This window comes from Anguilla anguilla, chromosome 10, assembly GCF_013347855.1.
Source record: "Anguilla anguilla isolate fAngAng1 chromosome 10, fAngAng1.pri, whole genome shotgun sequence".
In the NCBI taxonomy this organism is placed as follows: Eukaryota; Metazoa; Chordata; class Actinopteri; order Anguilliformes; family Anguillidae; genus Anguilla; species Anguilla anguilla.
The window spans coordinates 1,268,939-1,296,054 of NC_049210.1; the positions used below are offsets into that span (position 1 = coordinate 1,268,939).

Below are 27,116 nucleotides of genomic sequence, written 5' to 3' on the forward strand. Positions count from 1 at the left end.
TAGGCAGGCTACAGAACCTCAGAGGGTCAGCAGCGGTGTGTGTGTGCGAGTGTGTGAGAGAGTGTGTGTGTATGCGTGTGTGTGTCTGAGTGTGTGTTTGGTGTGAAGCGGAGAGCCGCGTTGTTCACAGTACAGTCCACCTGACCTGCTAACACCATGACCACACCGTGTCAATTTAGTGAAACCGCACCACCGTCTCCTCTTCCCCCCGCGTCCATGGAGACCTGAGTCTGAGGGTTTTATTGATTTTTCCCTGAAGTTTGCAGAGGTGCTCCTGAATTTAGTGGAGGTGTGGCAGAGGGTGTTGGGGGGAACCCGTGATATTTAACCTTTATGCCGATTCCATGTGCAGCATGCAGAGGGCACACATCCAGAGCAAGGCTTGTGCGTTGGTTTACTTAGTCTGCCGAGTAAAAGTCTTGTTAAATTCTACTTTACTGCCACTGCGTTATACGCCTAGATTTATGCGTGTGCCGATGAGTCAGGTCCAGGAAAATCACTCCGCATTAAGGCGCATTCTCTGAACACACTCGAGGGTAACGGCTCCCTCAGGCTTGTGGTTAAAATGTGAAGAGCAGCATGCAGCTGGAGGAGCTCAGCTGGCCTTGCATCAAACCCATCAATCCCACCGAAGCCATCAAACCCATCAAACCCATCAAACCCATCAAACCCATCAATCCCATCAAACCCATCAAACCCATCCAACCCATCAAACCCACCGAAGCCATGCATGAGACCACGATGCTTTGTGAAACGAAGCTTGTACACAAAAACGTGTACACAGGGTGAATTGGCAGCAATGTGCTGAAAGGGTTAATGGTGCATAAAGCGTTGTTTTATGAAGCGTTTATGGGGTCAGTAACTCAGTACTCACTTTGAGGAGGCTGGACAGGTCTTCATCTTTGTGCTTCTGTAGCTGTTAAAGAAAAGTAACGTATTCATTTCAGTTCAAAATGAGCAAAATTCTGGTTACAGGAAAACAACTCTGACTGAAGATCACATTGTGCTCAGTAGGTCACATGACCAGATTCAGAGACGGGGGTTGAGATCTCAAATGTAGCTTTTGAAATGAGCTTCAGTTATGCATAATTGCATTTAAAATCATTTTCCTAAATGGAAAACAAAGTTAATCTATGAAAAGGTTTGTGCCCTAGAAATCAAATCTATTCATGATGAACCCACCCTTTTCTTGAAATACGTCCTCCACTTGTGGTACTCCCGGATGACTATTTCAATTCTTCTCTTCCAGTATTTTCCCTCTGTGGCTATTGTCTGTTTGAGAGGGAGAGAGGGGGGTGTGAGTGAATGTGTGTGTGTAAGAGAGTGAGTGTGTGTGTGTGTGTGTGTGTGTGTGAGTGAGAGAGAGAGTAAGTGTGTGTGTGAGGGAGAGAGAGGGGGTGCAAGTGAATGTGTGAAAGTGTGTGTGTAAGAGAGTGTGTGAGTGAGTGTATATTAGTGAGTAAGTGTGTATATACGTGTCAGTGAGGAGCAGAAGGACAGGGGGAGTTTGAGCTAGGGGGCAGAGGGATGGGGGCAGCGGGATGGGGGCAGAGGGCAGGTGAGAGCAGGGCAGTTGGATGGGGGGGCGGGGCATCGGGGGCTGCTCACCTCAGCCTGGCGGTGCTCCTCAGAGGTGATGCTTCCTTCCAGGGGGGTGACGAAATGGCACACTGGGTTCTCCCTCTTCTCCACATCTGTACGGGCACAAAATGGCAGCCTGCACTCAGGACTGTAGAACGGGGGTCACAACCCCTAGTGCTGGGGGGCCAGAGCCACCTCCATTCCGCACCATAAACAGTGGACAGAACATAAGCCATGATGTCTCAGAAGTGGGCAGTGTGGGGACACAGTGGTGGCGAAGGGGATTCTGGGATTTGTAGTGCCGTGGGTTTGCATGGACCGGGACACTCACACTGCATGTACCAGGCCCTCCAGATGGCATTGTTCAGGCGAATCTTGTCCCTCCACAGCAGCTTCAGCCCTTTGAAGTTCTTCCATTTCGGCGACACCAGTTTCCCGCTGCAACAGGAAAGGGCCACCGGGGGGGTTTTAAAAGTGCCATCGGCCGGGACAGCCAGAGATCGCTAACGCTGCCTTCAGTCTGCAAGGCATGATGTCACAGCCGGCTGTATTTTAATGAGCTTAATCACATCACAGGACTGTGTTCATTAGCTCCTTCCTGCTCCTGTAACGCGACTGAATACTCGATACGCAAATATAATTAGCCGGATGATTTGCTAATGCATCAGTTTACACCTTGAAACGCTCCAGGGAATGCGCTTGCATCACTTCCAGCAATAATGGTACGGTCTCGGCTGCAACTTAAATAAGCATGCGCTCTTAAATAAGACTTCATTTGAAGTCTCCTTTGTTAATTTTTTAAATTATGGCAAATCAGCACAGGGATTTATGGAATGTAAAGTCCAAAATTCATGAACCTGTAGCTTCGGACTTCATTTCCCATAATTCTCACGTGACACATCTGTGAAACACATTCTTCAGCTGCTACCAGAGACAGGAAAAAAACAACATGGACGGGAGTTCCTGAGCTGGCGGTGCCCAGCCGTACCGAGGCCTGGCACTCTCACACTCTCTCGCACACTCGCGCACACACACTCTCCTGCACTCTCTCGCACACACTCGCACTCTCGCACACTCGCGCACACTCTCTCTCGCACTCTCTCGCACACACTCTCTCCTGCACTCTCTCGCACACACTCTCACACTTGCACACTCACACACACTCTCTCACACTCTCCCACACACGCACACACACTCTCTCACACACTCACACACACTCTCTCTCGCACACTCGCACACACTCTCTCTCGCACACTCGCACACACTCTCTCTCACTCTCCCACACACACTCTCTCGCACACACTCACACACACTCACACACACTCTCTCTCACTCTCCCACACACACTCACACACTCACGGAGGGGCTGACAGACTGAAGCGGTGAGGAGGTGAGGGGTCTGGAGACCGTGCGGGCGCGGGAGAGCTCACTCTGTAACCGCTGACACCAAACACGCCACTATCAGGTGACGGGGCGGGCGGGTCACTGATACCCAACGAGCGGCCGAGTGCCGTAACAAAGTGTCCGCTTCCCCCAGATTGGGTGTGGGGGCGCTCGAGGAGGAGGGGGGGGGGGGGGTGTAATTTTCTTCATAATACAGACATCATTCAAACATGCAGTGTCTGTGTGGAGTTCAGAGTCAGCCCCCTTTAATAGAATAGAAATAATTAATTGGGGGGGGGGAGCATCCACGTTGGACTCCTTAGATGCAGAAGACTACGGATGGTGTACATGTCTGGACTGATGTCCGTTATGTAAAGAGACCGCTCATTATCCTGCAGAGCGCCATTTGGGTTACAGGCAGTCAGACACGAAACGGCAAAAAAAAAAAGTTTCAGAAAAAATAAAAGTAATAATTTTTGGCACAGGGGACTTGGACGCTGATGTAGAATGTTTTTGCAGCCCACTACATTCCGAAACGGGCCGGGTGGGAGGGCACCGCAGACGAAACTTTCAGCGCGAAGGGCGAAGTGCCCGCAGTTATTTATAGCCTCTAACACACAATCAGGCCGCGGGCCGCGAACAGCACAGCGCAGCGCGGCCGCAAACCCGCTGGCGGCAGCGACCGCAGCGGCCTGGCGCTGTCCCAGGAGCGGCGCTGGCGCGTGATTGGCTAACGCCGGGCGCGGCGCGGGCTGCGGCTGCGTCCGACTCGACGGCGACCGGCTTTAATCGCGCGACGTTGCAGCCGGTACAACGAGAGGACCCGCCCCTGCGGGAGAGCGCCCCCTGCGGGAGAGCGCCAGCCTGCGGGCGGGCTCGCCGTTCGCGGTAAGTCCCGCGGAAAGGAAGCGATGTTCTGGGGAAGCGCGGCTCCTCTGGGAACGGGATCTGCTTTTAAACGTTACGTAACGGGGCAGAGCCGTTTTCCAAAACACTCGGCAAGGCTCCCGGCCCTCATAACCGGGCTGGACAAGCTCTAAAACCCGCTTACCAAACTACACACAGGTGACTAAAACTGGAATTTAAACATGTATTTTCATGGGAATTGGATAGTTGTATATGACTACCTTTATTTGCTCAATTGTGATTCTGAGGTTCACCGAGTCTGACAACAAACTTTTTATTGTATAACCCACACTTGGTGACCTCTATGCTAAAAAAGCAAGCCTGGCCACCATCAGCCCTGTCAGAGCTGGACCAAATGCACTAAAACCAGACCAAACCCAGACCAAACCGAGCCAGCCTGTCGCAGAGTAACACAGGAGCATTAAGCAGTGACGCTCAGCATGTCTAATGACAAACAGTAAATCACATTATCATACGAAAAGGGAACAATCGCCTGCCCCTGCCCCCCCCCCCCCCCCCCCCCGACCCAAGGTCAGCGGAAGGGTGTCGTCACGGCGGGAAGCCAGGAGAGATACGGCGAGCGGTGTGGGCTCCAGGAGCCGTGGTAACACGATCTGTTTACCGTTTGAAAGACCGCCCCCCGCCCCCGCAGCCAGCGCCCCCGCCCCCCGCCAGCGTGGCCTGCCAAGCCTCCGGGCCCCTTTTTAAAAGCAGCGCGAGCGCCCCGGATAAGGGGCTGGTACTGACCCGCTCCAGGGTCCGGCCCCACAGCTGTACACACGGGCCCCAGAACACACACACACACGGTCTGACAGGGCCGGGCCCGAACACACACACACACACACACACACACACACACGCTCTTACAGGGCCGGGCCCGAACACACACACACACACACGCTCTTACAGGGCCGGGCCCGAACACACACACACACACGCTCTTACAGGGCCGGGCCCGAACACACACACACACACACACACACACGCTCTTACAGGGCCGGGCCTGAACACACACACACACACACACATGCTCTTACAGGGCCGGGCCCGAACACACACACACGCTCTTACAGGGCCGGGCCCGAACACACACACACACACACACGCTCTTACAGGGCCGGGCCCGAACACACACACACACACACACACACACACACACACGCTCATACAGGGCCGGGCCCGAACACACACACACACACACACACACACACACACGCTCATACAGGGCCTTACGCGCTGAGCTGTCGTCCAACTGAAGAAAGTAACGGAGAAGCCAACGATGCAGATGTGCCTTATTAAAATGTGCCTATTTATTAAAGCTGCTGTGCTTCAGATGTTCCCCCCTGTTTGAGCAGGAGCACAGAGACGTGCAGTGAGCCCAGCAGCAGCGCAGGGTTGTGGGTTTGCGATGCGTTATGATGGCTCAGCTGCAGCGCAGGGTTATGGGCTCAGTCAGTCAGGGTGCAGCGAGGACATCGTCTCCAAGACTGCAGACCCCCCCCCCCCCCCCCCCCCTCCCTCCCTGAGGAGCTCAGGTTTAAGCAGTATGGCCTGAGGTCAGCAGGTCATTGGGTTAAATCCCCCCCAAAAAAACCTCAGCACCTTGGTATGAAGTGCTCTAAATCAAGGGTCTCAAACTTCAGTCCCGGAGCGCCAAAGTCTCTGCTTGTTCTCGTGATTTTCATTTCGGTCAGCAGCCAATTTAAGCCTTGGAAGCAAGTAGCCAATCAGAGATGCAGTTGAGCACTTGAGTGCAGGAACACATCAGGACCCAGCAGACACAGCGGCGCTCCAGGATTCGAGTCTGAGACTCCTGATCAAAATGTTTCGCTTTTGGCATTTTCATAGGACATGTTGACGATGAACAAAAAAAATGAAATGGACCTTTACGCGTTTTCCTTTAAAGGAATTTTATATTAAGCGCATATTAAAGGAAGCGCATGTATTTCACAGAACGGGGGTTGCAGACGGACAGGCGGCGAGAAACGAGCCCAATGAGAAGGGTTTTCAGTCTCGCCTCACGCCACGTTCCACCGCCACACCTTCATTTCTCCCCCCCGTCCGGCGTCTGCTCGCTCCTCCGCTCCTCCATATATCCCATATGCCACGACCTCCTCCTCCTCCTCCTCCTCCCCCTCCCCCTCCTCCCCCCGGACCAGCCAGCCCTTATTTACAGGCTAATAAAGGCCCAGCTGCAGCGGAGCGCACGGCTCCACGGGCAAACAGCTGCGCTCTGTTAGCAGAGTAAAAAAAAAAAGTTTATATATTTGGGTGAGAGGGGACTGTGGTGCTGACCGCTCGGACCCCCAGCCCTCTCCACACGCGGTGCGTCACCAGCGCTAACAATAGCCCCCCATGCAGGACGTCCCGGGAGTGGGGGGGTGTTTTTCTGCACTAAAAATAAGCGCTAAACGCAGTGCAGTAGGCCACCTGGATCGCGCGAGCGCTCCCCTTCCACAGCGCGGGCTGAGGCTGGCGGGAGTGCCGGGACAGGCGGGGAACGGGTCGCTGTACGGGTGGGCCGGGACAGGCGGGGAACGGGTCGCTGTACGGGTGGGCTGGGACAGGCGGGGAACGGGTCGCTGTACGGGTGGGCTGGGACAGGCGGGGAACGGGTCGCTGTACGGGTGGCTTCAGGGCAGGAAAGAGAGGAGAGACGACGGGACATCGCGCACATTTCAGAGACGAGCGCCGGCTTGCCCCAAATCCCAAATCAAAGGCAGCCCACAGGTGAGGGGGGGAGCGGGGGTGGGCCTTTAAAAATGAAGGACCTTTAAGAACAGTTTTCTACTGCAGCCAATCAAATGGGACACAAATATCATTTCAAATTCTTATAATCTAATCCACCACCTGCCTGAACCTATATAAACTCCCCGCTCCGTTATTAAAACCGTTATGCAACCCAATATGGCACACAAACCCGCCACGCTGAGCAGCCAGCTGTTCTGTGTGTGCACAAGCTTAAGTGAGCCCAATTATGACCTCATTAAGCAGGTAAACCCTGCAGATACCCCGCCTGCCGCTGAGAGTTAAGTGGCGTTAAGTGGGCCGAGATGTTAGGAAACGCTTCGTTTACCGCGCGGCTCCATGGGAAGCGGTTCCCGGGACCCGCCGCGGGTTTATGGTGTTGAGCTGGGTGACGCTGGCGGTGTTGAGCTGAGTGACGCTGGCGGTGTTGAGCTGGGTGACTCTAGCGGTGTTGGTCAACCCGCCGCGGGTTCATGATGTTGAGCTGGGTGACGCTGGCGGTGTTGGTCAACCCACCGTGGGTTTATGGTGTTGAGCTGGGTGACGCTGGCGGTGTTGAGCTGGGTGACGCTGGCGGTGTTGAGCTGGGTGACAATGGCGGTGTTGAGCTGGGTGACTCTAGCGGTGTTGGTCAACCCGCCGCGGGTTTATGGTGTTGAGCTGGGTGACGCTGGCGGTGTTGAGCTGGGTGACGCTGGCAGTGTTGGTCAACCTGCCGTGGGTTTATGATGTTGAGCTGGGTGACGCTGGCGGTGTTGGTCAACCCACCGCGGGTTCATGGTGTTGAGCTGGGTGACGCTGGCAGTGTTGGTCTGCGGTGCACTGGCTGCTGCAGTGGCCTGGGCTGGCTCTCCAGTAAACCGGTACGCAATGTGATTCCTTGTGGCTTTTTTGTGTTGTAATGGAAACGGGTGCTGGCGGCAGTCAGCAGTGAAGTTTCGTAACGAGCCCAGTTACTCCAGACCGGTTTGTGCTTCACCAGTAATGAGGGGATTACCTGCGATTGTTCAGTCAATCAGGTTCAGAGTCCAGAGTGAAAAGCACTGAGACACAAGCCCTGGATACACAGGTGTGCACACCTAGGCTACGTTTACACTGCGGGTCTTGATGCCCAGTTCCGATTTTTTTTTAACCTGTATCTTATTTTTGCGTGTAAAAGTGACCCATATCCGATACCTCTTATCACACGGTTTACACCTGAAACAGCCCACACGTGTACTTGAGGGTTTGGTTAGCAATACAAAAATAAACAACCACACCGCCACAGACATCGGCAGCTGCGACGGACACAAAACAAGACCGATAATAATTCAAGCTGTTGTTTTTCTAAGTGTCTCCTAATGAACATCTCTGTATTTTGGCCTATACAGACTCATCGCCCCACAGGCTTAAAAGGCAGGGAAACCTCGGTATTCGTCCACTGACCTGATCTTTCCTCCTCCATTTCATTTCTTTAACCATGTAACGTTACCAGCGGAGAGTGGCTGCGCGTGCAGTTACACGTCATTCTGATGCGGAAAAAGTGAGAATTTTGAATGACGTGCAAATCGCAATGACCGAGAAATTACAATCAGCGTGTTCATATGGCAGATTTATTTCCACAGATGAATGTGGCCCAAACCGGATCTGAAAATACCCGATCCCATTGTGCCCCCCCCCCCCCCCCCCCCATTCACCCGTTTACCTGTTCGTCTGATCTGTGCCACAAGTGAGAGAGAAAATATCAGAATTGGGTCACTCTTACCGGGGGGTGTAACCGTAGACCTAGAGACCAGTGTTCAAAAAGGTCACAAAATAACAACCAACAGCATTACAGCATCATCAGCCAGACACCTCCAAGAAAAGGGGGAGGGGTTTCTCTCTTCAAGGCCCACTGTGATTGGATAACTACATAAATGACTGTGGAACGCTCCAATGAGAAGGGGTTTATGGGTTGGCAAGGGGATGCACGGGAGGTGATTTAGGCCGAATAGCAGGTGATGCTCACTGGGGGGGCAGGGGTCGATCACCACAAGGGGGAAATTAGTTCCCATAAATCCTAATAGGACAAGCTTTCCCCCCTCAAACAAGTGCATTTTTATCAACCGCCTGCATTTCATCCCAGAAAGAACCACAACCCCCCCAATACTTTGGAAAAACACATTTTCCAAACTTTAATTAAAAATTAAAAAGGAAAAAAAAGGTCAGTCTCGTTATTCAGAGCGGACTTGACAGCTCGGTTAGAAACAGGAGCTGGAGCGCTGGGTGCCCGGAGCTAAATGCCAGAGGCTAAGGAAGAGCACAATTCAGGTTTGCAGGTTTGAATCAAAGTGCTTTACCTGAATCCTTTATGCAGGTAATCCAGCCATTTAAAGGGATAGCATGCTTAACGTCAGGACAATCGCCCTGAATTAATGTGCCATGAATCAGCCCTTTATGTAAAAGATGCCCACTGCAAAAAAAAAGAATTAGGCCAGAGCAGACCAAGAGGTTTTAACTCACTGAAGTTCCCAAGGCATTTCCAGATTACGTTTGTTATTATCATGATTTTAACTCATGGTCATGTATTTCTGCATACACACCAGCCCTGCAGGAGGGGAACGGTAAATCAGAGAATGCCACACATACTTGAGAGTAGACAAGACTACCCTGCATATCGAATCTTTTTGTTTTCTGTTTTTTCCAGACTGTGTTTGCCAGAGTTAGTCAGTGCTGATGCTACATCAGTGACTCATACTGAACACGCGTAAATATTTTATTTGGACAGGAGACGTGTCCCACATTCATGTTTTCTGCGCTGTGCCCAGGGTTCTCTGCACGGCCATTTTCGAGCATTAACGTTGGAGATGTGCGTCTCACACACCTGTGTGGTCCTTACGGGGCACCTGTGTGGTCCTTACGGGGCACCTGTGTGAACTCTACGACTAGTTCTGATTGAAGACACGCCGCTCAAAACGTTGACCGTCACGGTTAAATAAAAACACCGCTGTCTTTGGAGCAGATGCGAGTTCATTTTCCTAATGAGACGTTCGGACTCTGCTGCTCCTGCCAAAAACATCTCAGAGTGCGTATGGTTATTCTCCCAGCCGTGATTTATCCCAAACGTCTGTGCAATAGGTGCACAGACCCCGAACCTTTCAGCTTACAGACGAGGCCAAGCCTGAGAAAGTACTGGGGCCTCAAATGTCATTTTTCCCAGCTGTAAATATCGAGTTTGCTTGGAACCAACAGCAGCACCACGACGTGAGTTATGGGAAGCGATCAGACAACAGCGAGACGAAAAATAAAAAGAATATTCACCATGTTGGAATGCGCACTTCTGACCATGGTCCCCCCCCTCCCCCCCAGACTTTGCCAGAACCTCCCCCTGTGTGGCTGATAAAGTGGAATAGATGGCGTTTGTAATCCCGGCAGTACGGCAGTCTCATTGCTGCACTGCTGTGTGTCGGTTTAGGACTCTGACTCTCCGACACGTTTGAGCCGGACGGTGCTGCCACCCCCTTTTCCAGACCAGTCTGCCTGCTGGGCTGCACGCTCTTTAAAGAGCCACATCCCCACTTCCTGTGCGTGTAATGTGAGGATTCCAGCAGGGCTAGCCTACATGCAACCTCCAATGCATGCATGTCACCCCCCCATAATAGGTTTTGTATGAACACATACATAGGTTTATATCTTGTCTGTGCGTTTCCCTGTGTATACGCTGTGCATTTCCCTGTGTATACGCTGTGCGTTTCCCTGTGTATACGCTGTGCGTTTCCCTGTGTATACGCTGTGCTGTCAGAGAGTGGGTCGGTCACTAAGCGTGGAGCTTTGGCTCATGTGACGCTCCTGTTGTGGCTGCTAGCTGCTAACAGAGACGGCCGCTTCCTCCCAGGCTAGCTCCGTCAGCGCGGGCCCCCGTCCTACACCAGGGCATCTGGAGAACCAGCACTGCTGCCGCGGTCACGCACCTCGCCGAGCACCCCGTACCGCCACACGAGCCTGCAGCGCTCCCCGCGCACGCGGTAGCGGCGGCTAAGACGCCGGGGAAAGCCTGGCTCGGCGACGCCCGCGTGCAGCGCAGGACGAGCTCGTTAAGTTAGCGACGGAGCGCGAGGCCTTGCCTGAAGCTGAACCGCAACAGAGCGGCGAAGACGCGCAAAAAATCCCGCCATTATTCGCCGTTACGGTTAGCCGTGCTGCCGGGGTCCTCTCCAGGCCTCGCCTTCCCTCTCAGAACACCCGCCATCTTGGGTCGGTCGGGTCGGTTCGTACATGTGGTTGTCCTCAGGCACACAATGCCCTCTCTCTCTCTCTCTGTCTCTCTCATCTTGTGCACTGGAACAAGAGAGACCTTAAACATCCCATCTCTGTCCCCGCTACCTTTATTACAACACGACCGGCTTCAAACTTTTAGAAGATCGGTGTCTGAGTACGGGAGCGCGTCCGGGCACTTACAAACACTTGCGCTCCTCAAACCACTCAGCTGAGGCCTGACCTTGACAGGAAAAACACTGTGTGTGTGTGTGTGTGTGTCTGCGCGCACGTGTGTGTGTATGCGAGGGTGTGGTGTGTACATAAGGCCTTAGTAAAAGGCCAATTCAAGAGGTTTCCTCAGAAGAGAAGACTTGAAGACAACACAGGCCGTGGCATTGCTATATAATGTGAAACCTTACACGTAAATTCCCTTCTAATGTGTGTAATTAACTGCTCAAACGCTTTTCCCCTTTTTTTTCTCAAAATTCTGATCATGCCGATCATTGCATACTTTATTAAGCCGAAAGGTGAAATGCTGGCTTTGGTTTGCAACACCGATTTATTTGGTTATTTAGTTTATTTTATTTGTAGTTAAATAGGAGTGGACAGTCAGTCCAGTTTGTGTATTTATTCCTTCATTCAGAAAGGGAAAGCAGAGCGGGTCACAGACAGACGTGACATCACAGTACAGGAAGACGTGACATCACAGTACAGGAAGACGTGACATCAGACGGGCAGATTCTCATTTGGGAGGACACCTGGCTGCCCTACAGGTATAGGGACCTGGGGTAGAAACGGGCACTGGGCTGGCACAGTCTTGGTTGCCATCACTCAGACGAAGCCAACCCCCCCCCCCCCCACCTCCCCAGCGGTGCTGCCAGACCACAACCATACCTCGGCAGGCTAAGTCTAGAACGTTCCGGACCTCCCTCCCTCACCACGGGCGATCCCTCACGCACCACCTGCCCAAACTGGAGGATCAAAGAGGCCGCCCCCTGCCCCGTTGTTCTGGACACCTGAGGATTCGCATAGCACGAGAGGGTAAACGATAAGAGCGTTAAACTGCTTCCATGTTGCCTTCTGCTAGAGGGTATGACGACTGTCCTACCAGGGAATCGAACCTTCGACCTCTGGGTTGCAAGCCCAGCTCCCTCAGCCCTGAGAGGTGCAATGTAGCCCCGTAGTTTCATTTGCAGAAAGGGCAGAGTGTGGGGCCACATTCTTTCCTCTTAAACTGACACCCCCCTCCCTGACTCCCCCTGCCCGGTGACCCCCGTCCCGCTCTGGCATCCAAGATGAGTCACTGAGACTGGAAGCACCACAGGCCGAAACCCAACCCCACCCAGAGACATTCCCAGGGCTATTCTTAGCTGGTTTTTGTTTATTAATCGATGACACCCCCCTCCCCCCACTCCCCTGCGACTCCGTATGGAGTTTATTTTTACGATGTAAATAAGACGTCTGCCGCTGAGTGTAGTCATCAGGAGGGATGGAGCAGGCCGTTTTGAGCGAGGGCAGGTCAGGAGCACGCTCTCTGTGACGTGACACTTGGGTGATTAACGAAGATCTCCACTCGCGCGGTTTGATATTCCAGACCAGACCGTTAAACCCGCAGTTCCTGTTGGTTTTATGCCATTTCCTGTCGATAAGCGGCCTTGGAGACAGAGTGCGTGGACACTTCAGCCAATAATGGATTTAAATTTAGCTTAAACGCTAAAAGCAGTACACACTGCAGCCCTCCCTGTGCGGAACTTGAGACGCCTGGTTCACTTTATTTCCTTGTGTTACTGCCTTCATAAGCAGCTACTCTGAGTGATCATGTGTATAGATCCTAAGGTTGCCAGTGATCGTGTCTGTAGATCCTAATGTTGTCAGTGATCGTGTGTGTGGATCCTAAGGTTGTCAGTGATCGTGTGTGTAGATCCTGAGGTTGTCAGTGATCGTGTGTGTAGATCCTGAGGTTGTCAGTGATCGTGTGTGTAGATCCTAAGGTTGTCAGTGATCGTGTCTGTAGATCCGAATGCCTGCAGTCTGTAGTCAGGCCTGATCATTGAGGCTGTTGTTTTACAGAGCGCTCGTGCCAGAACATGCACATGAACACATAAAGATAGCAGACTAAACTAAGGTATAAAGATGCACGAATGCAGGCCTCTTCAGTTCCTCCCAAATTAAAGACTAAGGAAGGTTTGCTGAGCTTTGACCTTTCCGTGAAGGACTGAAACGGAGTTACTACTTTATACCCCAGCTCTACTGCTCTACAGAACTCAGAACCAGGCCTGGGGGGCTGTGCTTACCTGTGCAGTGTGCTTACCTGAGCGCAGAGTTTACCTGGGGGCTGTGTTTACCTGGAGCTCATCTGGCGCATTCTAAACTCCCACAGCTGCACCTGCTCTTTGCCATCAGAGCCCAGGCAGCCCTGTCAGTTAAAGGCGTTACCGTGACAGCGAGCCGTGGCGACGGCCTCTGGCTCACGTCTCTGTGCAGGCCTGAACGGCGCAAGGTTAGACCGCTTACACGCCGGTCACTTCCTGCACAACATTTCCTTTAAATTAACCGCCTGTTAGCGGACCATGAGCACGAGGTCACCCACAGCTTCGAGGAGCGCGACACCGATGTTCTCCAGGCGTCATGGCTTTCTCAGTCCCCAGATGTGAACCCAGTCCAGCATTTATGGAACATTCTCAAATCCAGTCCAGAACAGAGACCGGTCCTGAATCTACATTGCCTCAGCTGTCAAACTGTTCAATCCAATTTGCATCCGTTCGACATCCATGCGAAGTAGACGGAACAACATCACTGCTCTGTAACGGACATTCAACAGACTATTGTACAGAACCTGATCTGGCACAGAGCTTCAACTAGCCAGTCAGTCAAAGCTATTGTTCGCTTTCATATCAGTCTCAGTACTACTTGCTCCCCGTAACATTACTCGCTACCGATGACACCAAGATGAACTCTACTAGACTTTCCTCGTCTTGTTTCCATCGCTAACTTGATTCGTAGCTGGCTGGCTGGACGGGATCTCAAAAACAACATCTGCTCTGCAGTTTCGCTCCGGGTGGCACGTGCAAAATCAAAAAACGTTTTATCTGTTATCGCAAAGCACGTTTTCAGGTAGGAAGTTTCAAAACTACAAACCTGGTCAGTTCGAAAGCCCTCTCCTCTAGACATACCGTAAGTAGGTTACACCGTGTACCAAGAAAAACGGAAAGACTAAAATGGAAATGCATTTTCTTGAACATTGCAACCAACCCATATCAAGAATACAAACAGATAACATGGCTAATTTTCAGCAACTTTCTAGGCTTAACTTGAAGGTGGACTCAGTTCCTACCGCTGTAAGTAAACAATGTGAACAGGAAGGAGCATTTCACACGTATACAGGCTGGTGCAAAATTTGCTTCAGCAAGACTTATTTTTGGACACGAACGACACACTTGATAGCTAAAATCCAGTTCGTTTTCATGTTAGCTCACGTTAGCTACATGGTTAGTCCGGCAACTGGTTAGTTATTTAACGTTTCCCTAAAAGGACAACAAACGGGCGGGGTGCACGTTGTGCGCTTTGGGACAATTTGTGCTTTAGCTCGCAATAAAAATACATCTGGACTACCTGTGCGGGCGGCTGAAGTTTGCAATGCAATGGTCGTAACGAAGGCTCGATAATTGCAACTTAGCTGACCAACAGTTATTCGCATTGCTGTTATTTCCTTGCAGATAAGTTATAGCCTGCACACATGGCATGTTCCGTGCATGTCAATGTGGCAAATGCATTGTTTTACCATGCTAGCCAGCTTTTTTGTCAATTGACAATTACAAAGGTTCTTCCCTTGCAATTGCATTACATAGTGGATATGAATACTTCCTAGATATACAAAACAACTATAAGAAACAACTATAGTGGCCTTTTCCCCCATTGGAGACGCATTGTTCAGGACATAGGCTACAAGTTAAAAGCAACTTCTTGCTGCATGTTAGCAGCAAACTGGCTAATCGCGAGAAGAACACGACGAGGACAACAAAGCCGGGCACAAAAGGAGGCTAGCTAATGCAGACGGCTAGGAAATGAATGCATTGGCTATTGTATGGTATTTGGTCAGACAGACCAGCCAGCCAGCCAGCCAGCCAGCCAGTCAGTCTGCTAACTATGCTAGTAGACAGTTACACAAAAATGTGACATAACGTTCAGATTTGCTAGATAATGTCGTCATGAGTGTTTAAAGGTGGAACTGTTATATTTCTCTGGCCAATTACGCTCAGCTAACTTTAACGACCAACCCATTTAGCTTACTTGCCAACTTTAAAACTGCAATAATGGTTCAGCGAGCTAACACCATTAGCACATCCCCGTGAGGCTAACATTATTGTCTTTCTGTAGTAAAGGATATTTCAAGCAGTAAGAAACGTAGCTGGCAGACGAACTTGCGAAACCAAGCTCCAGCACTTTTTTCTAATAAAAAAAATCATGTAAGTTGGTAACGTTACACAGATCTCTTAAGTGAATATGCAATATAGGTTACCTGTAAGCAAGGGTCATGCATTCGAAGAGTTTTGTGAGAGAGGCGTCAATGGAGATGTGCGATGTGCTGGTCTTCCCGAAGTGGTAGGTCTGACAGGTCTGCTTGTTGACCGTGTCGAAGTCGTAACCTTTTTTTGGTGGATGTTCGAAGTGCGGGGAAGACACCATGAAGTGGCCGCTGTGAATGACCTGGGATTCGTCCCCATCCGACTTCTTCAGTCCCAGATTCGGCTCCTCGTTGTCGGAGTCGTCGTCCTGCTCCTGCTTGATATTCATAGCGGCCCGGCGGTACTGTCGTAGCTCGCGAGTTGCCATGCTGTAATTATTGCAAATGTACAGAACGCCTTCCTTAAACGTAAAATTGTAATAATAGCTTATAATAATAATTTTAAAAAAATACACTTTCGCTCGTGTGGCAAAGCTGGAGTTCTAAGTAGTCATTTTCAACTTCACTAACAACTCCTCTCAGTTGCTGCAAAAGCAATCTAATGCTGAACTTATCTAGCGATCTCAAGCGTAAACGCACAAAGTTGCAACGTCACGACTTAGCCAACGGCGATTGGTCGGATTCAGAGCAACGCCCCCAGTGAGCGTCACGCGGAGCGTCTTCAAGACGTCGTTCGGTTACTGTAGCCACACTATTCAGAAAGTTTGTCACGTTGTGTCAAAGAAAGATCACATCAGCGCTAGCCCGTATACGTATTCTTATGTGCCAGCCCTGTGATGTTTACTCAAACGCAACTGATGCGACAAAACCAGGTCTACGTATTTACTGGATAATAATAATATATATTTATTTATTTTTTTGCCAGAGGAGCACCGTACGCGGTTATGCCACCTGTTCCTCATTTTAAAGAGAAATACAAACTGTGTTTGAATTGTATCAAAACATTAGAGTCTGCGGTTATAAGCAGTCTGCACCATTGGGCACTGTTTGAAGCAGAAGGCGCTCAATCTCATGTTTGAGTAATTTATGTTGAACTATCGATTACACAATGTGAGTTGTGTAAGCTTATTCCACCTTAAAATGGCTAGAAAATTATTCATGTACCACCATAAATTATGCTGGATAATTCAATCACTTCTGATAATAACAAGAATAATTGAAGTAGTAGCAGTAGCAGCAGCAGCAGCAGTAGTAGTAGTAGTAGTAAAGGCTGTTAGGATATCCTCATTCTAAAAATGTTGATCCCTTAAACTGTGTAAAGTGTGTTTTTAGGATTCCGTGTGCTGTGATAAATGTGTGTGTGTGTTTTGGGGGGTTGGAGTTGGGGGTGGTCAAAGAGCAGGGGGCAAGCCAAGCAAACAGTGCTCCACTTCAGTTCTCCCGCTAAGAGATCCCAGGGTTACTGACTGCGGCCACAGAACCTTCTCACAGCGCTCCTCCAACGCTGCAGCAACATTAACCCGGTGCAGGCATGCAAAATATCACAGTAACCACGTAAGAATGCTGTGTGTTTGGGGGAGGGGGAAGGGGAGGGACAGGGGGGAGGGAGGAGCCCCTCTCCTCCCTCAGCAACCCTAACAGACACCACACAGGACTGTGGACACTGGACAACCCCTCTTTCAAACATCCAAATGTCCATTAAAATAGAATAAAACTCTTCACTTATGCCCCACCACATCCTGTCCATTTAATAACTTACTTAAACAGTTTGTAATTCAAAAAACTTGAAAATGGCATCTATACAGCTTCCAATATTGCCATTTCATTTCAGTTTGTGTCAAAAGCAAATAAAATGAAAACAATACTTAATGCAAGTTGTATTGTGCATAATGTTAAATACATGCATTTCAAATAAAAAGGTGTTCAAAAAATGCAGCATTTTCAGTACTACCATGAACTAAATTCAGAGGCTCAAAAGTCAAGTCTTTTGTGACTTTTTATTAATAAAACAAATTCATTTTACATGATAAAACCAGTCACTACCAATGGAATAAATAAGTATAAACAGACCATACTGCTGAACAAGACAATACTACTGAAGCCTGTAAAGAAAAAAAAAAATATGGTCCCAAAAATATATACTATATATTGGGCTTTTTATAGACATTTTTCTATAGGTCCAAATTGTGTTTGATCGACTGATGGTGATAGTTCAGTGTGGCACTGGTGAAATGGAAAATGGAAACATCTCATATATAGGTGTGTGATTTTTTTTCAGGCAGAGAATTGCATGATATCCAAGTCAGTACATAGTGTGTAAGTGCCAGCACTGCTGGACTATAAATGAGGTATTTTGCAGTCACCTTAGCCAACCCATCCAAGCAAAGAGGAGTTTTGAACAGTTCCATTTTTTCTTCCCCCCCCCCCCCCCCCCCCAACAGAAAATTAAAGTAATATCTGAGATTCCCACAGAGACTCATCTAATGAGGAAAATCTTTCTGACACCAGTCCCTGCAGCTACGCCCCAGACCCCTGGCTCTAGACTTGCACACAATCTGACATTTCTGTTGGTTATCAAGTTCACTGAAGCACCCTGGCGTCTGTATAAAACGAAACAAAAAAAAATAAATTTATCGAGAGAGGGAGATTTTGGACAAAGTTGTCACTGATCTCATGATCCCAACTCTAGACACCTGAGGTTAAACTGTGGGATTGCTAGATATGCACTTCCCAAAAGTTGCCAAAAAATAAAATAAAATAAACACCAGGGGCAACATGAGTGTTTTCCCCAGATTGGGAGATCAGAAATGTGTTGGGAAGCAATTGTGTTTTCCAAACGACCCTTTCGAATGTCACGTATGTGCAAATCTGCGGTTCTGTCCGATTTGTGGCCCCGAGCGACGGCTCTCACTAAACTAAACTCCCGCGGGGCGGAGGGGGACGCAAGTCCAACCAAAACTCAGAGCGAAGGAACCCTGGACTGTGAAAGCGGCGGGACCCCAGCGGCTGAACTGGGTTCCGTCTGGAGAACCACCACGACAACTGAGACTGGGTTCTGCTGTGTTGCAGTGAGGAACCCAATGTAGACTCTTGAGGAGCTTGAGGGTACCAACGCACCAATCTTCAGCACAGCAGTCAATTACAATAACCCTCTCATCGGAAAGATGCGGGCCAAACATTAGACAATGCCTTTCCTAAGGTCTACCATGCTGCTAATTTCACTAACACAGATGCCACCTCAAGTGTATATACGTGTGGGTGTGTTCTTAATCTAGAAAATATGCAACGAGAGCAGAACATTCCCTACACGGAGTCTAAGTAAAGAAAGATATCTACTCTGAATCCAAATATACATATGATATTTAAACAAAACCAACTGGAAAAAAAAAAAAAAAAAAAAAACAACTGTCAAAGTAAACACCCAGCGCTTGGCTAAATAGCGGCTTGCACGGCTTTTTATATTCAAACAAAAAAAAGAACCCAAATCTGCCGTAGGTCAGTGGAGGCCATTTTGTTCCGGCTACAGGAGCGTGTTTGAAATGACACTGTTGTTCTATTGTGCATTTGGCTGAAGGCCTGCCTGACGGAACAGAAGGTACCGCGCGGCATCCTGTGTTCTGGCACAGCCCATTTTACCTGGGAACCGTAATGCTCAGTCCCCCATAAAGATCATTTTCATACCCACTAAATTAATATTTTAAAAAAATTAAGAGATATGAATGTCTAGCCGTCTGTCGCTGAGTGCGGGTTGTGGCAATTTCAGCTAGCTTTTCAATCATTCCCATTTTTCAAATATTCAAACAGTTAAATTGTAAATATTCTCATGAAACTGATATTTCTGGGGTTCATGTGTACTTTCTCAAAGATCGTTCACAAATAAAACGTAAAAAAAGAATGGGCACTTTTGAAAAGAAAATAAAAAATAAAATAAAAAAACATGAAAAATCAAACAAAGAACACAAGATTATCTTTTTGAGAACACAAGGCACGTGACCAAGCAGGACCTATGCTACAGGCTGGTCTTCACAACAATAGATATTTAAAAAAATAATAACAAAGAGGAAAAAAATCTCTAAGTGACCTGTACCGTTAATTAAACATGTAGTTGTTGTTGTCCGTGTTAAATAAATGTTCTGGAAATTATATGAACAAAAACAACGATAAAATAAAAAAATAAGTAAATGATATTACAGCAGCAGAACCCAACCGTGAGCGAGGCGAGAGGAGGGAACAGTGCGTGACCCTCCAGCGCGGCAGCCAATCCCGGGACCAGGAGCTCCCTGACGGACAGAACGAGGAGGGGAGGGTTCGAGAGGAGAATGGCGGCTTGCAGGCGGCCGCGTCTGAAACCGCAAATAGACGGTGGCGCCCCAACCGCTGATCCTGGAACAGTTTCAGCATTCTGCACAAAAACAAAAAAACGTTTGGGGGGGGGGGGGGGGTTGGCTTCAGTGTTCCAGGATCAGCGGTTGAGGGCACCATCTATTCCAGGCCGTTCCACAGACTGAGCTCTGTGTTATACTAGCTTAACCAGTGCTGTAGTGATTCGCCCTCTCCCTCTCCAATTCTCACTCTCGATTGGCCGGAACAAGAGAAGAGGTGGAGCTTAGACTTAAGGGGCTGGGGCGTGGGGGGCAGAGCAGTCCTGGACCAATGGGAGTAAGATATGTGGGGGGTGTGTGTGTGTGATTCAGTGACACCGCCCTTCCATCGTTGAGGAAGTGGAACCGATGAGGACGGAGGTGTGAATGGGGCTGGTAAAGGGGGGGGGGGGGGGGGGGGAAGAGAGAGACGGTCGGGCAGGACGCTTAACTCTCCTCTGAGTTATGCGAGGAAGACTCCAATTTCCCCTTCTTCGTGGGAGGGGCCCCATCTTCTGATTCCTGCTTGAGAGAAGAGGACAGAAACAGTGGCTGTGGTTACACCAGTGCTTATTCACTCCTGTAGCACATAGTGTTCCCACAGAGCAAGGGACATTATTCTGAGAGCTGAACAGCACTGGCAGTGATGACTTTAGCTGAGCTGTGCTGAACGTTCAGGGTTCGGTTCTTCCACACTGCGAGAACAGTAGGGTGGCAGCATCACATAATGGTCCAGAAACTAGGCTTTAAAGATCCAAGGTTTCAGGTTTGATTCCCAGGTGGGACTAAGGTACTTAACCTGACGTGCTTGAGTAAATATCCAGCTGTTGTAAATGGATGGTGTGCAAGTTGCTCTGGATAAGAGCGTTTGCAAAATGCCTGAAGGTAATGACGGCCTTTATTTTTCCAAGACCGTTCCACTTCTCCTGCCTCTGCACTACCTGCGACGTGTCTGTCCGAGACGTAAACGCACTCTGCCCCCCTAGCCACACGATCAGGGCTCTCCCTGCAGTGTCTGCTGGGACAGGGCGGTGCGAAACGTCCCTGGGGGGGACTGAGAGGAACGGGACGAACCTGAGTGGGTTTGGCAGCGTCTGAGGGGGGCTCCTTCTCCCCCGAGGGCTTGGAGTCTTTTTTGGCGGGGCTGGGCGCCGAGGGCTCCGAGGGGGCGTGGCTCTTGCCTGCAGATAAAACGGGAGCGTTACTTTAACCCTCTAACCCTTGTGAGGTCACAACAGTATCCGACTGGAACGCTCTGAACTGAACATTCTAATGCTGATGTAACAATGACTGCTCGGTAACTGAAAACGATGGGAGTCGTAGAACACTGGCTTAGAATGTTGAGGAAAAAAATTATGAAATCCCTTTGAAGAGTTCTTTAAAAATAAAAAGCCCAGAATGCTTTGCTGTACAGAACGGCATTTGTAGGATGTCCCTTTCATTTACCGAACAGATTTACTGAAGTTCAAATATACAGAAAATCTGATATGGCTGCATATTTTCTTTGATAAATCACCATTTCTGTGTACTGATGTTTTTTCCCCCTCTCAGTCCGTCTTGTCCTCCATTTACAATTTAAAGGTTAGCCTCGGCAGAAAAGCACAGTGCGCACTGGGCTTCTAATTATGGAACGATCTTTAATGCGGTCATTCGTGTAACCTGACCCGCAAATTTCAGAACACTTTGTGTTGAGGAGCTTTATTACTGATATAAGAAAAACCTCATTTTTGAGAAAACACTTGCCACTTAATATTTCCTTTTCCGTCATTGTGGCGAATGATTCTGTCCAGAATGTGCAATTTAATTCATACCACGCTGGCAACACAAAGTGAACTCATTTTACGCCATCTAGTGGTGCATATGTAGCTATGAACACTGCAGATATCAATATTACAAATTCAGGAGACAGACTCGGAGGGATATTCTGCTTAAAAAAAAACTGTACGGATGTCCCTCACCTATAAAAGAGCGGATATTCTCAGTCCTGCCATCTTTGCTGAACCAAATCTACCCCAGAATTCCAGAAATAAAGCATGTGCTGGACAGTAATGCTGCTTGTAAACAATTACTGTGCAGCCCACCGACTGCATCTGGATTGGCCAACAGTAGGGCCATGAGCCTGAGATTAGCCAATCAGAAAGTAAGAAGGGAATGACTTCTAAACAACGCCGTATCCCTGATTTTCCACATGCAGCTACTGCCCCTAGTGCACAGGGTAACACAGGCTACCACAGGGCTGCCCAACCCTGTCCCTGGGGATCCACAGTCCTGCTGGGTTTCACCTCAACCCTAATTTGGCACACGTGATTTTACTAATGAGCAGCTCAGCAACAACATCTGATGTTGAATGAGATGTCCTTTGTTAGGGCTGGTGAGAAAACTGACAGGATGGTAAGATCTCTAGCTGTTGAGTGAGGTGTGCTTTGTTAGGGTCGGAGTGAAAGCCTACAGGATGGCAAGATCTCTAGCTGTTGAGTGAGGTGTGCTTTGTTAGGGTCAGAGTGAAAGCCTACAGGATGGTAAGATCTCTAGCTGTTGAGTGAGGTGTGCTTTGTTAGGGTCAGAGTGAAAGCCTACAGGATGGTAAGATCTCTAGCTGTTGAGTGAGGTGTGCTTTGTTAGGGTTGGAGTGAAAGCCTACAGGATGGTAGATCTCCAGGAGCAGGGTTGGGCAGGCCTGACGCAGGCAGACTGCTCACGCCTCACTGAGCAGCGGAGTCTCTGTGGTCCGATGAGCAGGGGACAATCCCAGCAACCGAAACCCTCCCTGACAGTGCAGCGCTGGCACGTCAGCGCTTTACGGCCAATCGCTGGCCGCATCGCTGCACCGATGACGAGCGCTTCGGCTCGGCGGGTCGCCTAGGAGACGCACGCGCAGTCGCGCAGACCCGGCAGGGCTCCCTCGAGCCAGACGCTCCACCCCGAACCGCCTCGGCGCAGAATCGGGCTGCGCGAGCGGAATCCGCGTCACGGACGAAGGCTTCGCGTGTCACTCTGCGTTGTCATGGCGTCGCCCTAAAAATACACACGCGGTTCGGCTGCCACAGAGAAATCTGCAGCCGGCTCGTTTTAAACGAGCGCCATGGAAACGGCTAATTAGCTTCGTTAAACCGGGCAATTACTGGGGGGGGGGGGGGGGGGGGGGATGCCTTCGCACAAATATTTAATGAGGTTTTAAAAAAACCAACGGTTAACTTTATGGTTAGGCAGGAATACAGTGCCAATCAAACTGCTGCTGTTATTTTAGCATAAGTGGTAGTGGAATACTCATTCTTTTTGAATGAAAGTATATATTTTGAGCGATACGTAGATTAAAAAGATAATTCTGATGAATGGATTAATTATTTTCCTTTCTTTATAGAATCCCCAAAACCATGTTGTTTTCGTATTCTCTGTTAAATCCACACTGATCAGAGCCCCCTCCCCCCCCCTTCCAAAAACTGCACTTCTGGACATGAAGTACGGTATATTTTCAGGAAATCAATATAAGCAGACATTTGGATAAACGCGGGTGCATATAGATTAGGATCTTTGCATTTATGTGCGATAAAATGGAAACGAACATTGAAAACCCCATTTCTGGATTATGACAAAGTAAGATTCTGAATGCCGTGCGCTTTAAATTAATTTGAACCTCTGAGCAAACGTAAGTCCCGCAGACTCCTAACAGGTTTCACTGGACTACTCTAGAAATGATTCTATTGCTCATATTCATCCGAACGGAGCGGAATGCTGAGTGAAACGATGTTCCGGGCCCCTGTCGCGTGCGCTCTTCTTAAATAACCCCCCCGGTGCCCGCGGGGGCTGGCAGTGCCGCGCGGGCACACTGACCGGGCTTGCTGTCGGGGGCGGGCAGGTCTTTGCCCGGGGACTGGCTCTGGTCGCTCTTCGCCTCGTTGCTGTCGCTGTGGGAGGTGCCTGTGGTCTCGGGGGCGGGGCTTCCGCTGTTACTGGTCTCCTGCTTGACGGGGGAGGAGTCCGCGATGGAGCTCTGGTTACTGTTGTCATCTGAGAGGGGCAGAAACACAGAGCGCCGTGTGAAGGGACCGGGACCCAAAACAAGCTGCCCAACCATTTCGCCTTTCACTCCCTCCCGCTGTGGTATTTACAAACCGGTTGTCACGGCGTTTCGCAGTGGAAATGTTCCAGAGTGACACTGAAAACCAATACATAAATAAAACTAATATTCCCCAATCCAACAAATTTAGGGGGAAAAAAATTATTCCCTGACCACGTTAAACATCACTTTTCCCCCTCCAGGACTTCTATTCTATTTTTTAATTCAACTTTTAAATTTAGTGGGTAAGGTCGCCTGAGAACCTATTCTTATTTATAGTGTCAACTTGACAAAGAGGGCCTCAACAACACGAGAGTATTAAACCACACAGTGAACAAGGTACAGTGTACAACATGTACCATAATACACAACACGAAACACACAGCCCTGCCTCAGAGCAGGAGAGAGACAGGCGAGACAGCTGGTACAACCCCCCGAGTTCACCTCCAGACAAACTATTCACCGAGGGACTGTGATTGGGTAGCCGGAGGGATTTTATAAGGAGCCGTCCAATGGGAGGGGCTGTAGAACACTGGAAGGTTTAGGCTGTTAGAGACCGTAGACTGCCGTTCCCTACCCTGCATGTCCATCATTCCGGGGGAGGAGCTGTTCTCCGGGGTCGTGACCTCCGAGCCGCACTTGTCATCCTTGCCCTTCTTCTTGTTTTTGCTCTTCTGCAAGAGAGCGGGAAAGAGAGAAACACGCACACCGTCACCAGCTGTGAGCGCGCACACGGCTCGCCCAAACCGGAAACGCCAGCGCTACGCCAGCCCGCCCTCGCTTTGCGGCGTTTCTTTACGCTTTACGGCAGAGTTAGCCGGGCGAACTCACGTCGTCTGACTTGGGCTCGGTCACCGGGACCCACTTGTAGATCCGTAGGGACGTGTCGCCGACGGTCACCCATTTCTTCTCCCTGCAGAAAGACGCGGCGCACAAGCGTCAGGTCAGGAGACGCTTTCCCATCCGCGCCCTTTCACCTCTGACACAAACCAAGGAACTGAATTTAAAACGAACTCAAAGCGCTCGTGAAAAAATCCAAACATTTTTTCGCAGTCCTCATTTCCGGTGTCAAGCACCCTCAAGGGTTTTCGAGAACCCGTGGGAACCCTGCAAAATTTATCATTAAAGCTGCATGTATACATCCGTCTAAGAAACAGGAATAACCCTCTTTAAAAAAAATTTTTTAAAAAGAGCTCAGCTGTACTCCATATGCTTCTCCATAAACCCAACGCAGCAAAACAAGATCCATCACTCCCGTCAATGGAGCACTGATGAAGGCCTTTTCAAAACCCCTATCAAAGGCAGCCACATGTCAGCTCCCCCTTAGAGGGGGATAAAGAGAGCACCTGGCATGCCCAGCCGAGCAGTCTAGACACGGAAGCTACTGCAGGGCAATCGCGAGCCGTCGGGCACCGTGCCAGTTCTGTCGATGTGGATCAAAGGGGCTCCTGGGTGGGTTTTTGAGGGATGGCACAGCGTGGTACCCATGGCAAAGCTGGCCCCGGGGGCAGCGGAGCGCTCGGGGGGGGACGGCTGTCAGCAGCCACGCCTCCGGGCGATGCTTTAATGGGATACGCTGCTCCCAGTGCACTTCAGCGCACAGAACTTACCATTTCAGTTCTGTTCATTTACCACCATTTCAGTTCTGTTCATTTACCACCATTTCAGTTCTGTTCATTTACCATCATTTCAGTTCTGTTCATTTACCATCATTTACCATCATTTCAGTTCTGTTCATTTACCATTATTTACCATCATTTCAGTTCTGTTCATTTACCATCATTTCAGTTCTGTTTATTTACCACTATTTCAGCTCTGTTCATTTACCATCATTTACCATCATTTCAGTTCTGTTCACTTACCACCATTTCAGTTCTGTTCATTTACCACCATTTCAGTTCTGTTCATTCACCATTTCAGTTATGTTCATTTACCATTATTTACCATCATTTCAGTTCTGTTCACTTATGCAGTTTATAAAACGCAAAACACATCCACACAAGTGACAAAATTAATGTGGTTTAAAGTACATTCAATTTCATTCATGGAAAACACTTCTAAAAACATTTTTAAATAAATAAATAAAAATGCAATGAAAACAAAATTAATTATTGCCCATTTTAAAATTAATGACTTTAAACGTTATGTATATAATTTCTGTTGGTTTTATATAAAGTTCATAACAATAAAAAATATATTTTTTTGTAATCAGTTAAACTTGCTTAAAAATAAATTTCCTCAACATTCAGAAATAAAATTAATTCAAATGTAATTAAATGTTAAAGTTTGCAGTTCTGCAGAATGATTAAAAATGCAAGCAGGCAGAGTACATTCAACGCCTTATGCCCTGATCTGTCTCCATTTCAAAATACGGTTTTATTATTTAACGGCAACACTTACAACTTAATTCTAATGATTCTTTCAGGAAATGTTCAATTAAGTGCGGTCGTTAAATTAAGCAAGAAAAATAACAATTTAACGTTATATTCCTAGGACTGAGTCATATTGTGTGCTCGGCCACGCACTGCGCTCGTCCCCAGCCCCCACCGCACGCGATTTCTATTTGGACTAAAGAGCGACTCTAAGCGCTAAATTTAAAACCCCGAGACCGAATAAAACTATTCCTGCTCTCGAGCGCCGTCGTCATATAGTTACAAACAGGAGATTATTGTTATGATTCGTGCCCTGCTCGCGTCCTGAAACACTTTCCGCTGTACAAAGCTCTCTCTACCCGGCATTACACCAGGCAGAAAACGGCAAACCCTTCATGTGACTGCAACGAAATGGCTTCTGGGTTCAACCCACATTAAATGTTAATGGGAAAAAATCCATTAAAAATTCGCCGAAACCTTCGGTTTGTATACACACCGGCGCTACAGGGCGCGAGAACGCGGCGGCACACCTGATCCAAGTGAAGAATCCGACCAAATTCAATTCAAGATGACCCTTCTTTCGTTTCATTCTTTCTTCTCGTTCTCTCCTTCTCTCTCCTCCCCCACAAGCTGGGCTTAGATAACGAATAAGGTTTTTTCCCAACTTACATACCATTTCCGTACTTTCTCGATAGCTGCCATAACCCGCTTGATGTCATCTTTCGCTCTGCTCCGGGTCTCCGCGCGGACCGACCTGCCCGACATTGCTGCTGTTGGTAAAATATTTTTTAAAGCTCGCCGGCAGTTCAGACACAATGCAAACACTCAATGTAGAGCACGGAGAGGACGGAGCGCGCCTGCGCCAACTACTGAGCAGAGAGAGCACACAGCTGCACGTCGAAAGCACAGCTCGCGCTTTGTTATACACTCAACTATAATGCCGTACAGACGGGAGAACAAAGCCTTCGAAGTTGTATTGTGTAAGTGCTGAAACTTTGTCTAAAAACTTCTCTCGCGTAAACGCCGCCTGCTCAACTCTAAACAAGATGATGCGAATTAAAAAGAACAGCTTCTTGAAAATGTTGACA

General features: G+C 49.0%; 2 protein-coding genes across 5 annotated transcripts in view; both read right to left on the reverse strand.

The window, feature by feature from the left end:
- Positions 1-15,842, reverse strand: part of mlxip (MLX interacting protein) — a 32,426-nt gene extending 16,584 nt beyond the window's left edge. For all 3 annotated transcript variants that reach the window (XM_035436402.1, XM_035436401.1, XM_035436400.1), the window contains exons 1-5: positions 15,353-15,842; positions 1,913-2,019; positions 1,609-1,694; positions 1,183-1,272; positions 875-916 (exon numbers count right to left, since the gene is read on the reverse strand). In XM_035436402.1, coding sequence (XP_035292293.1) covers positions 875-916; positions 1,183-1,272; positions 1,609-1,694; positions 1,913-2,019; positions 15,353-15,666 — 639 coding nt within the window. In that variant the 5' untranslated portion in view covers positions 15,667-15,842. The remainder of the gene's footprint in view (positions 1-874; positions 917-1,182; positions 1,273-1,608; positions 1,695-1,912; positions 2,020-15,352) is intronic.
- Positions 15,843-17,216: 1,374 nt separating this feature from the next.
- Positions 17,217-26,922, reverse strand: LOC118237550 (B-cell CLL/lymphoma 7 protein family member A-like). 2 transcript variants are annotated; one of them, XM_035436403.1, is made up of 6 exons: positions 26,702-26,922; positions 24,488-24,569; positions 24,234-24,330; positions 23,431-23,607; positions 20,674-20,780; positions 17,217-20,121 (listed from the first exon to the last, which is right to left on the reverse strand). In XM_035436403.1, the coding sequence occupies exons 1-6, from the start codon at positions 26,791-26,793 to the stop codon at positions 20,047-20,049; spliced, it is 630 nt and encodes a 209-aa protein (XP_035292294.1). In that variant the 5' UTR covers positions 26,794-26,922; the 3' UTR covers positions 17,217-20,046. The 2 variants fall into 2 exon arrangements, with proteins under 2 accessions (XP_035292294.1, XP_035292295.1); XM_035436404.1 differs by lacking the exon at positions 26,702-26,922 and adding an exon at positions 26,559-26,677.
- Positions 26,923-27,116: the final 194 nt, after the last annotated feature.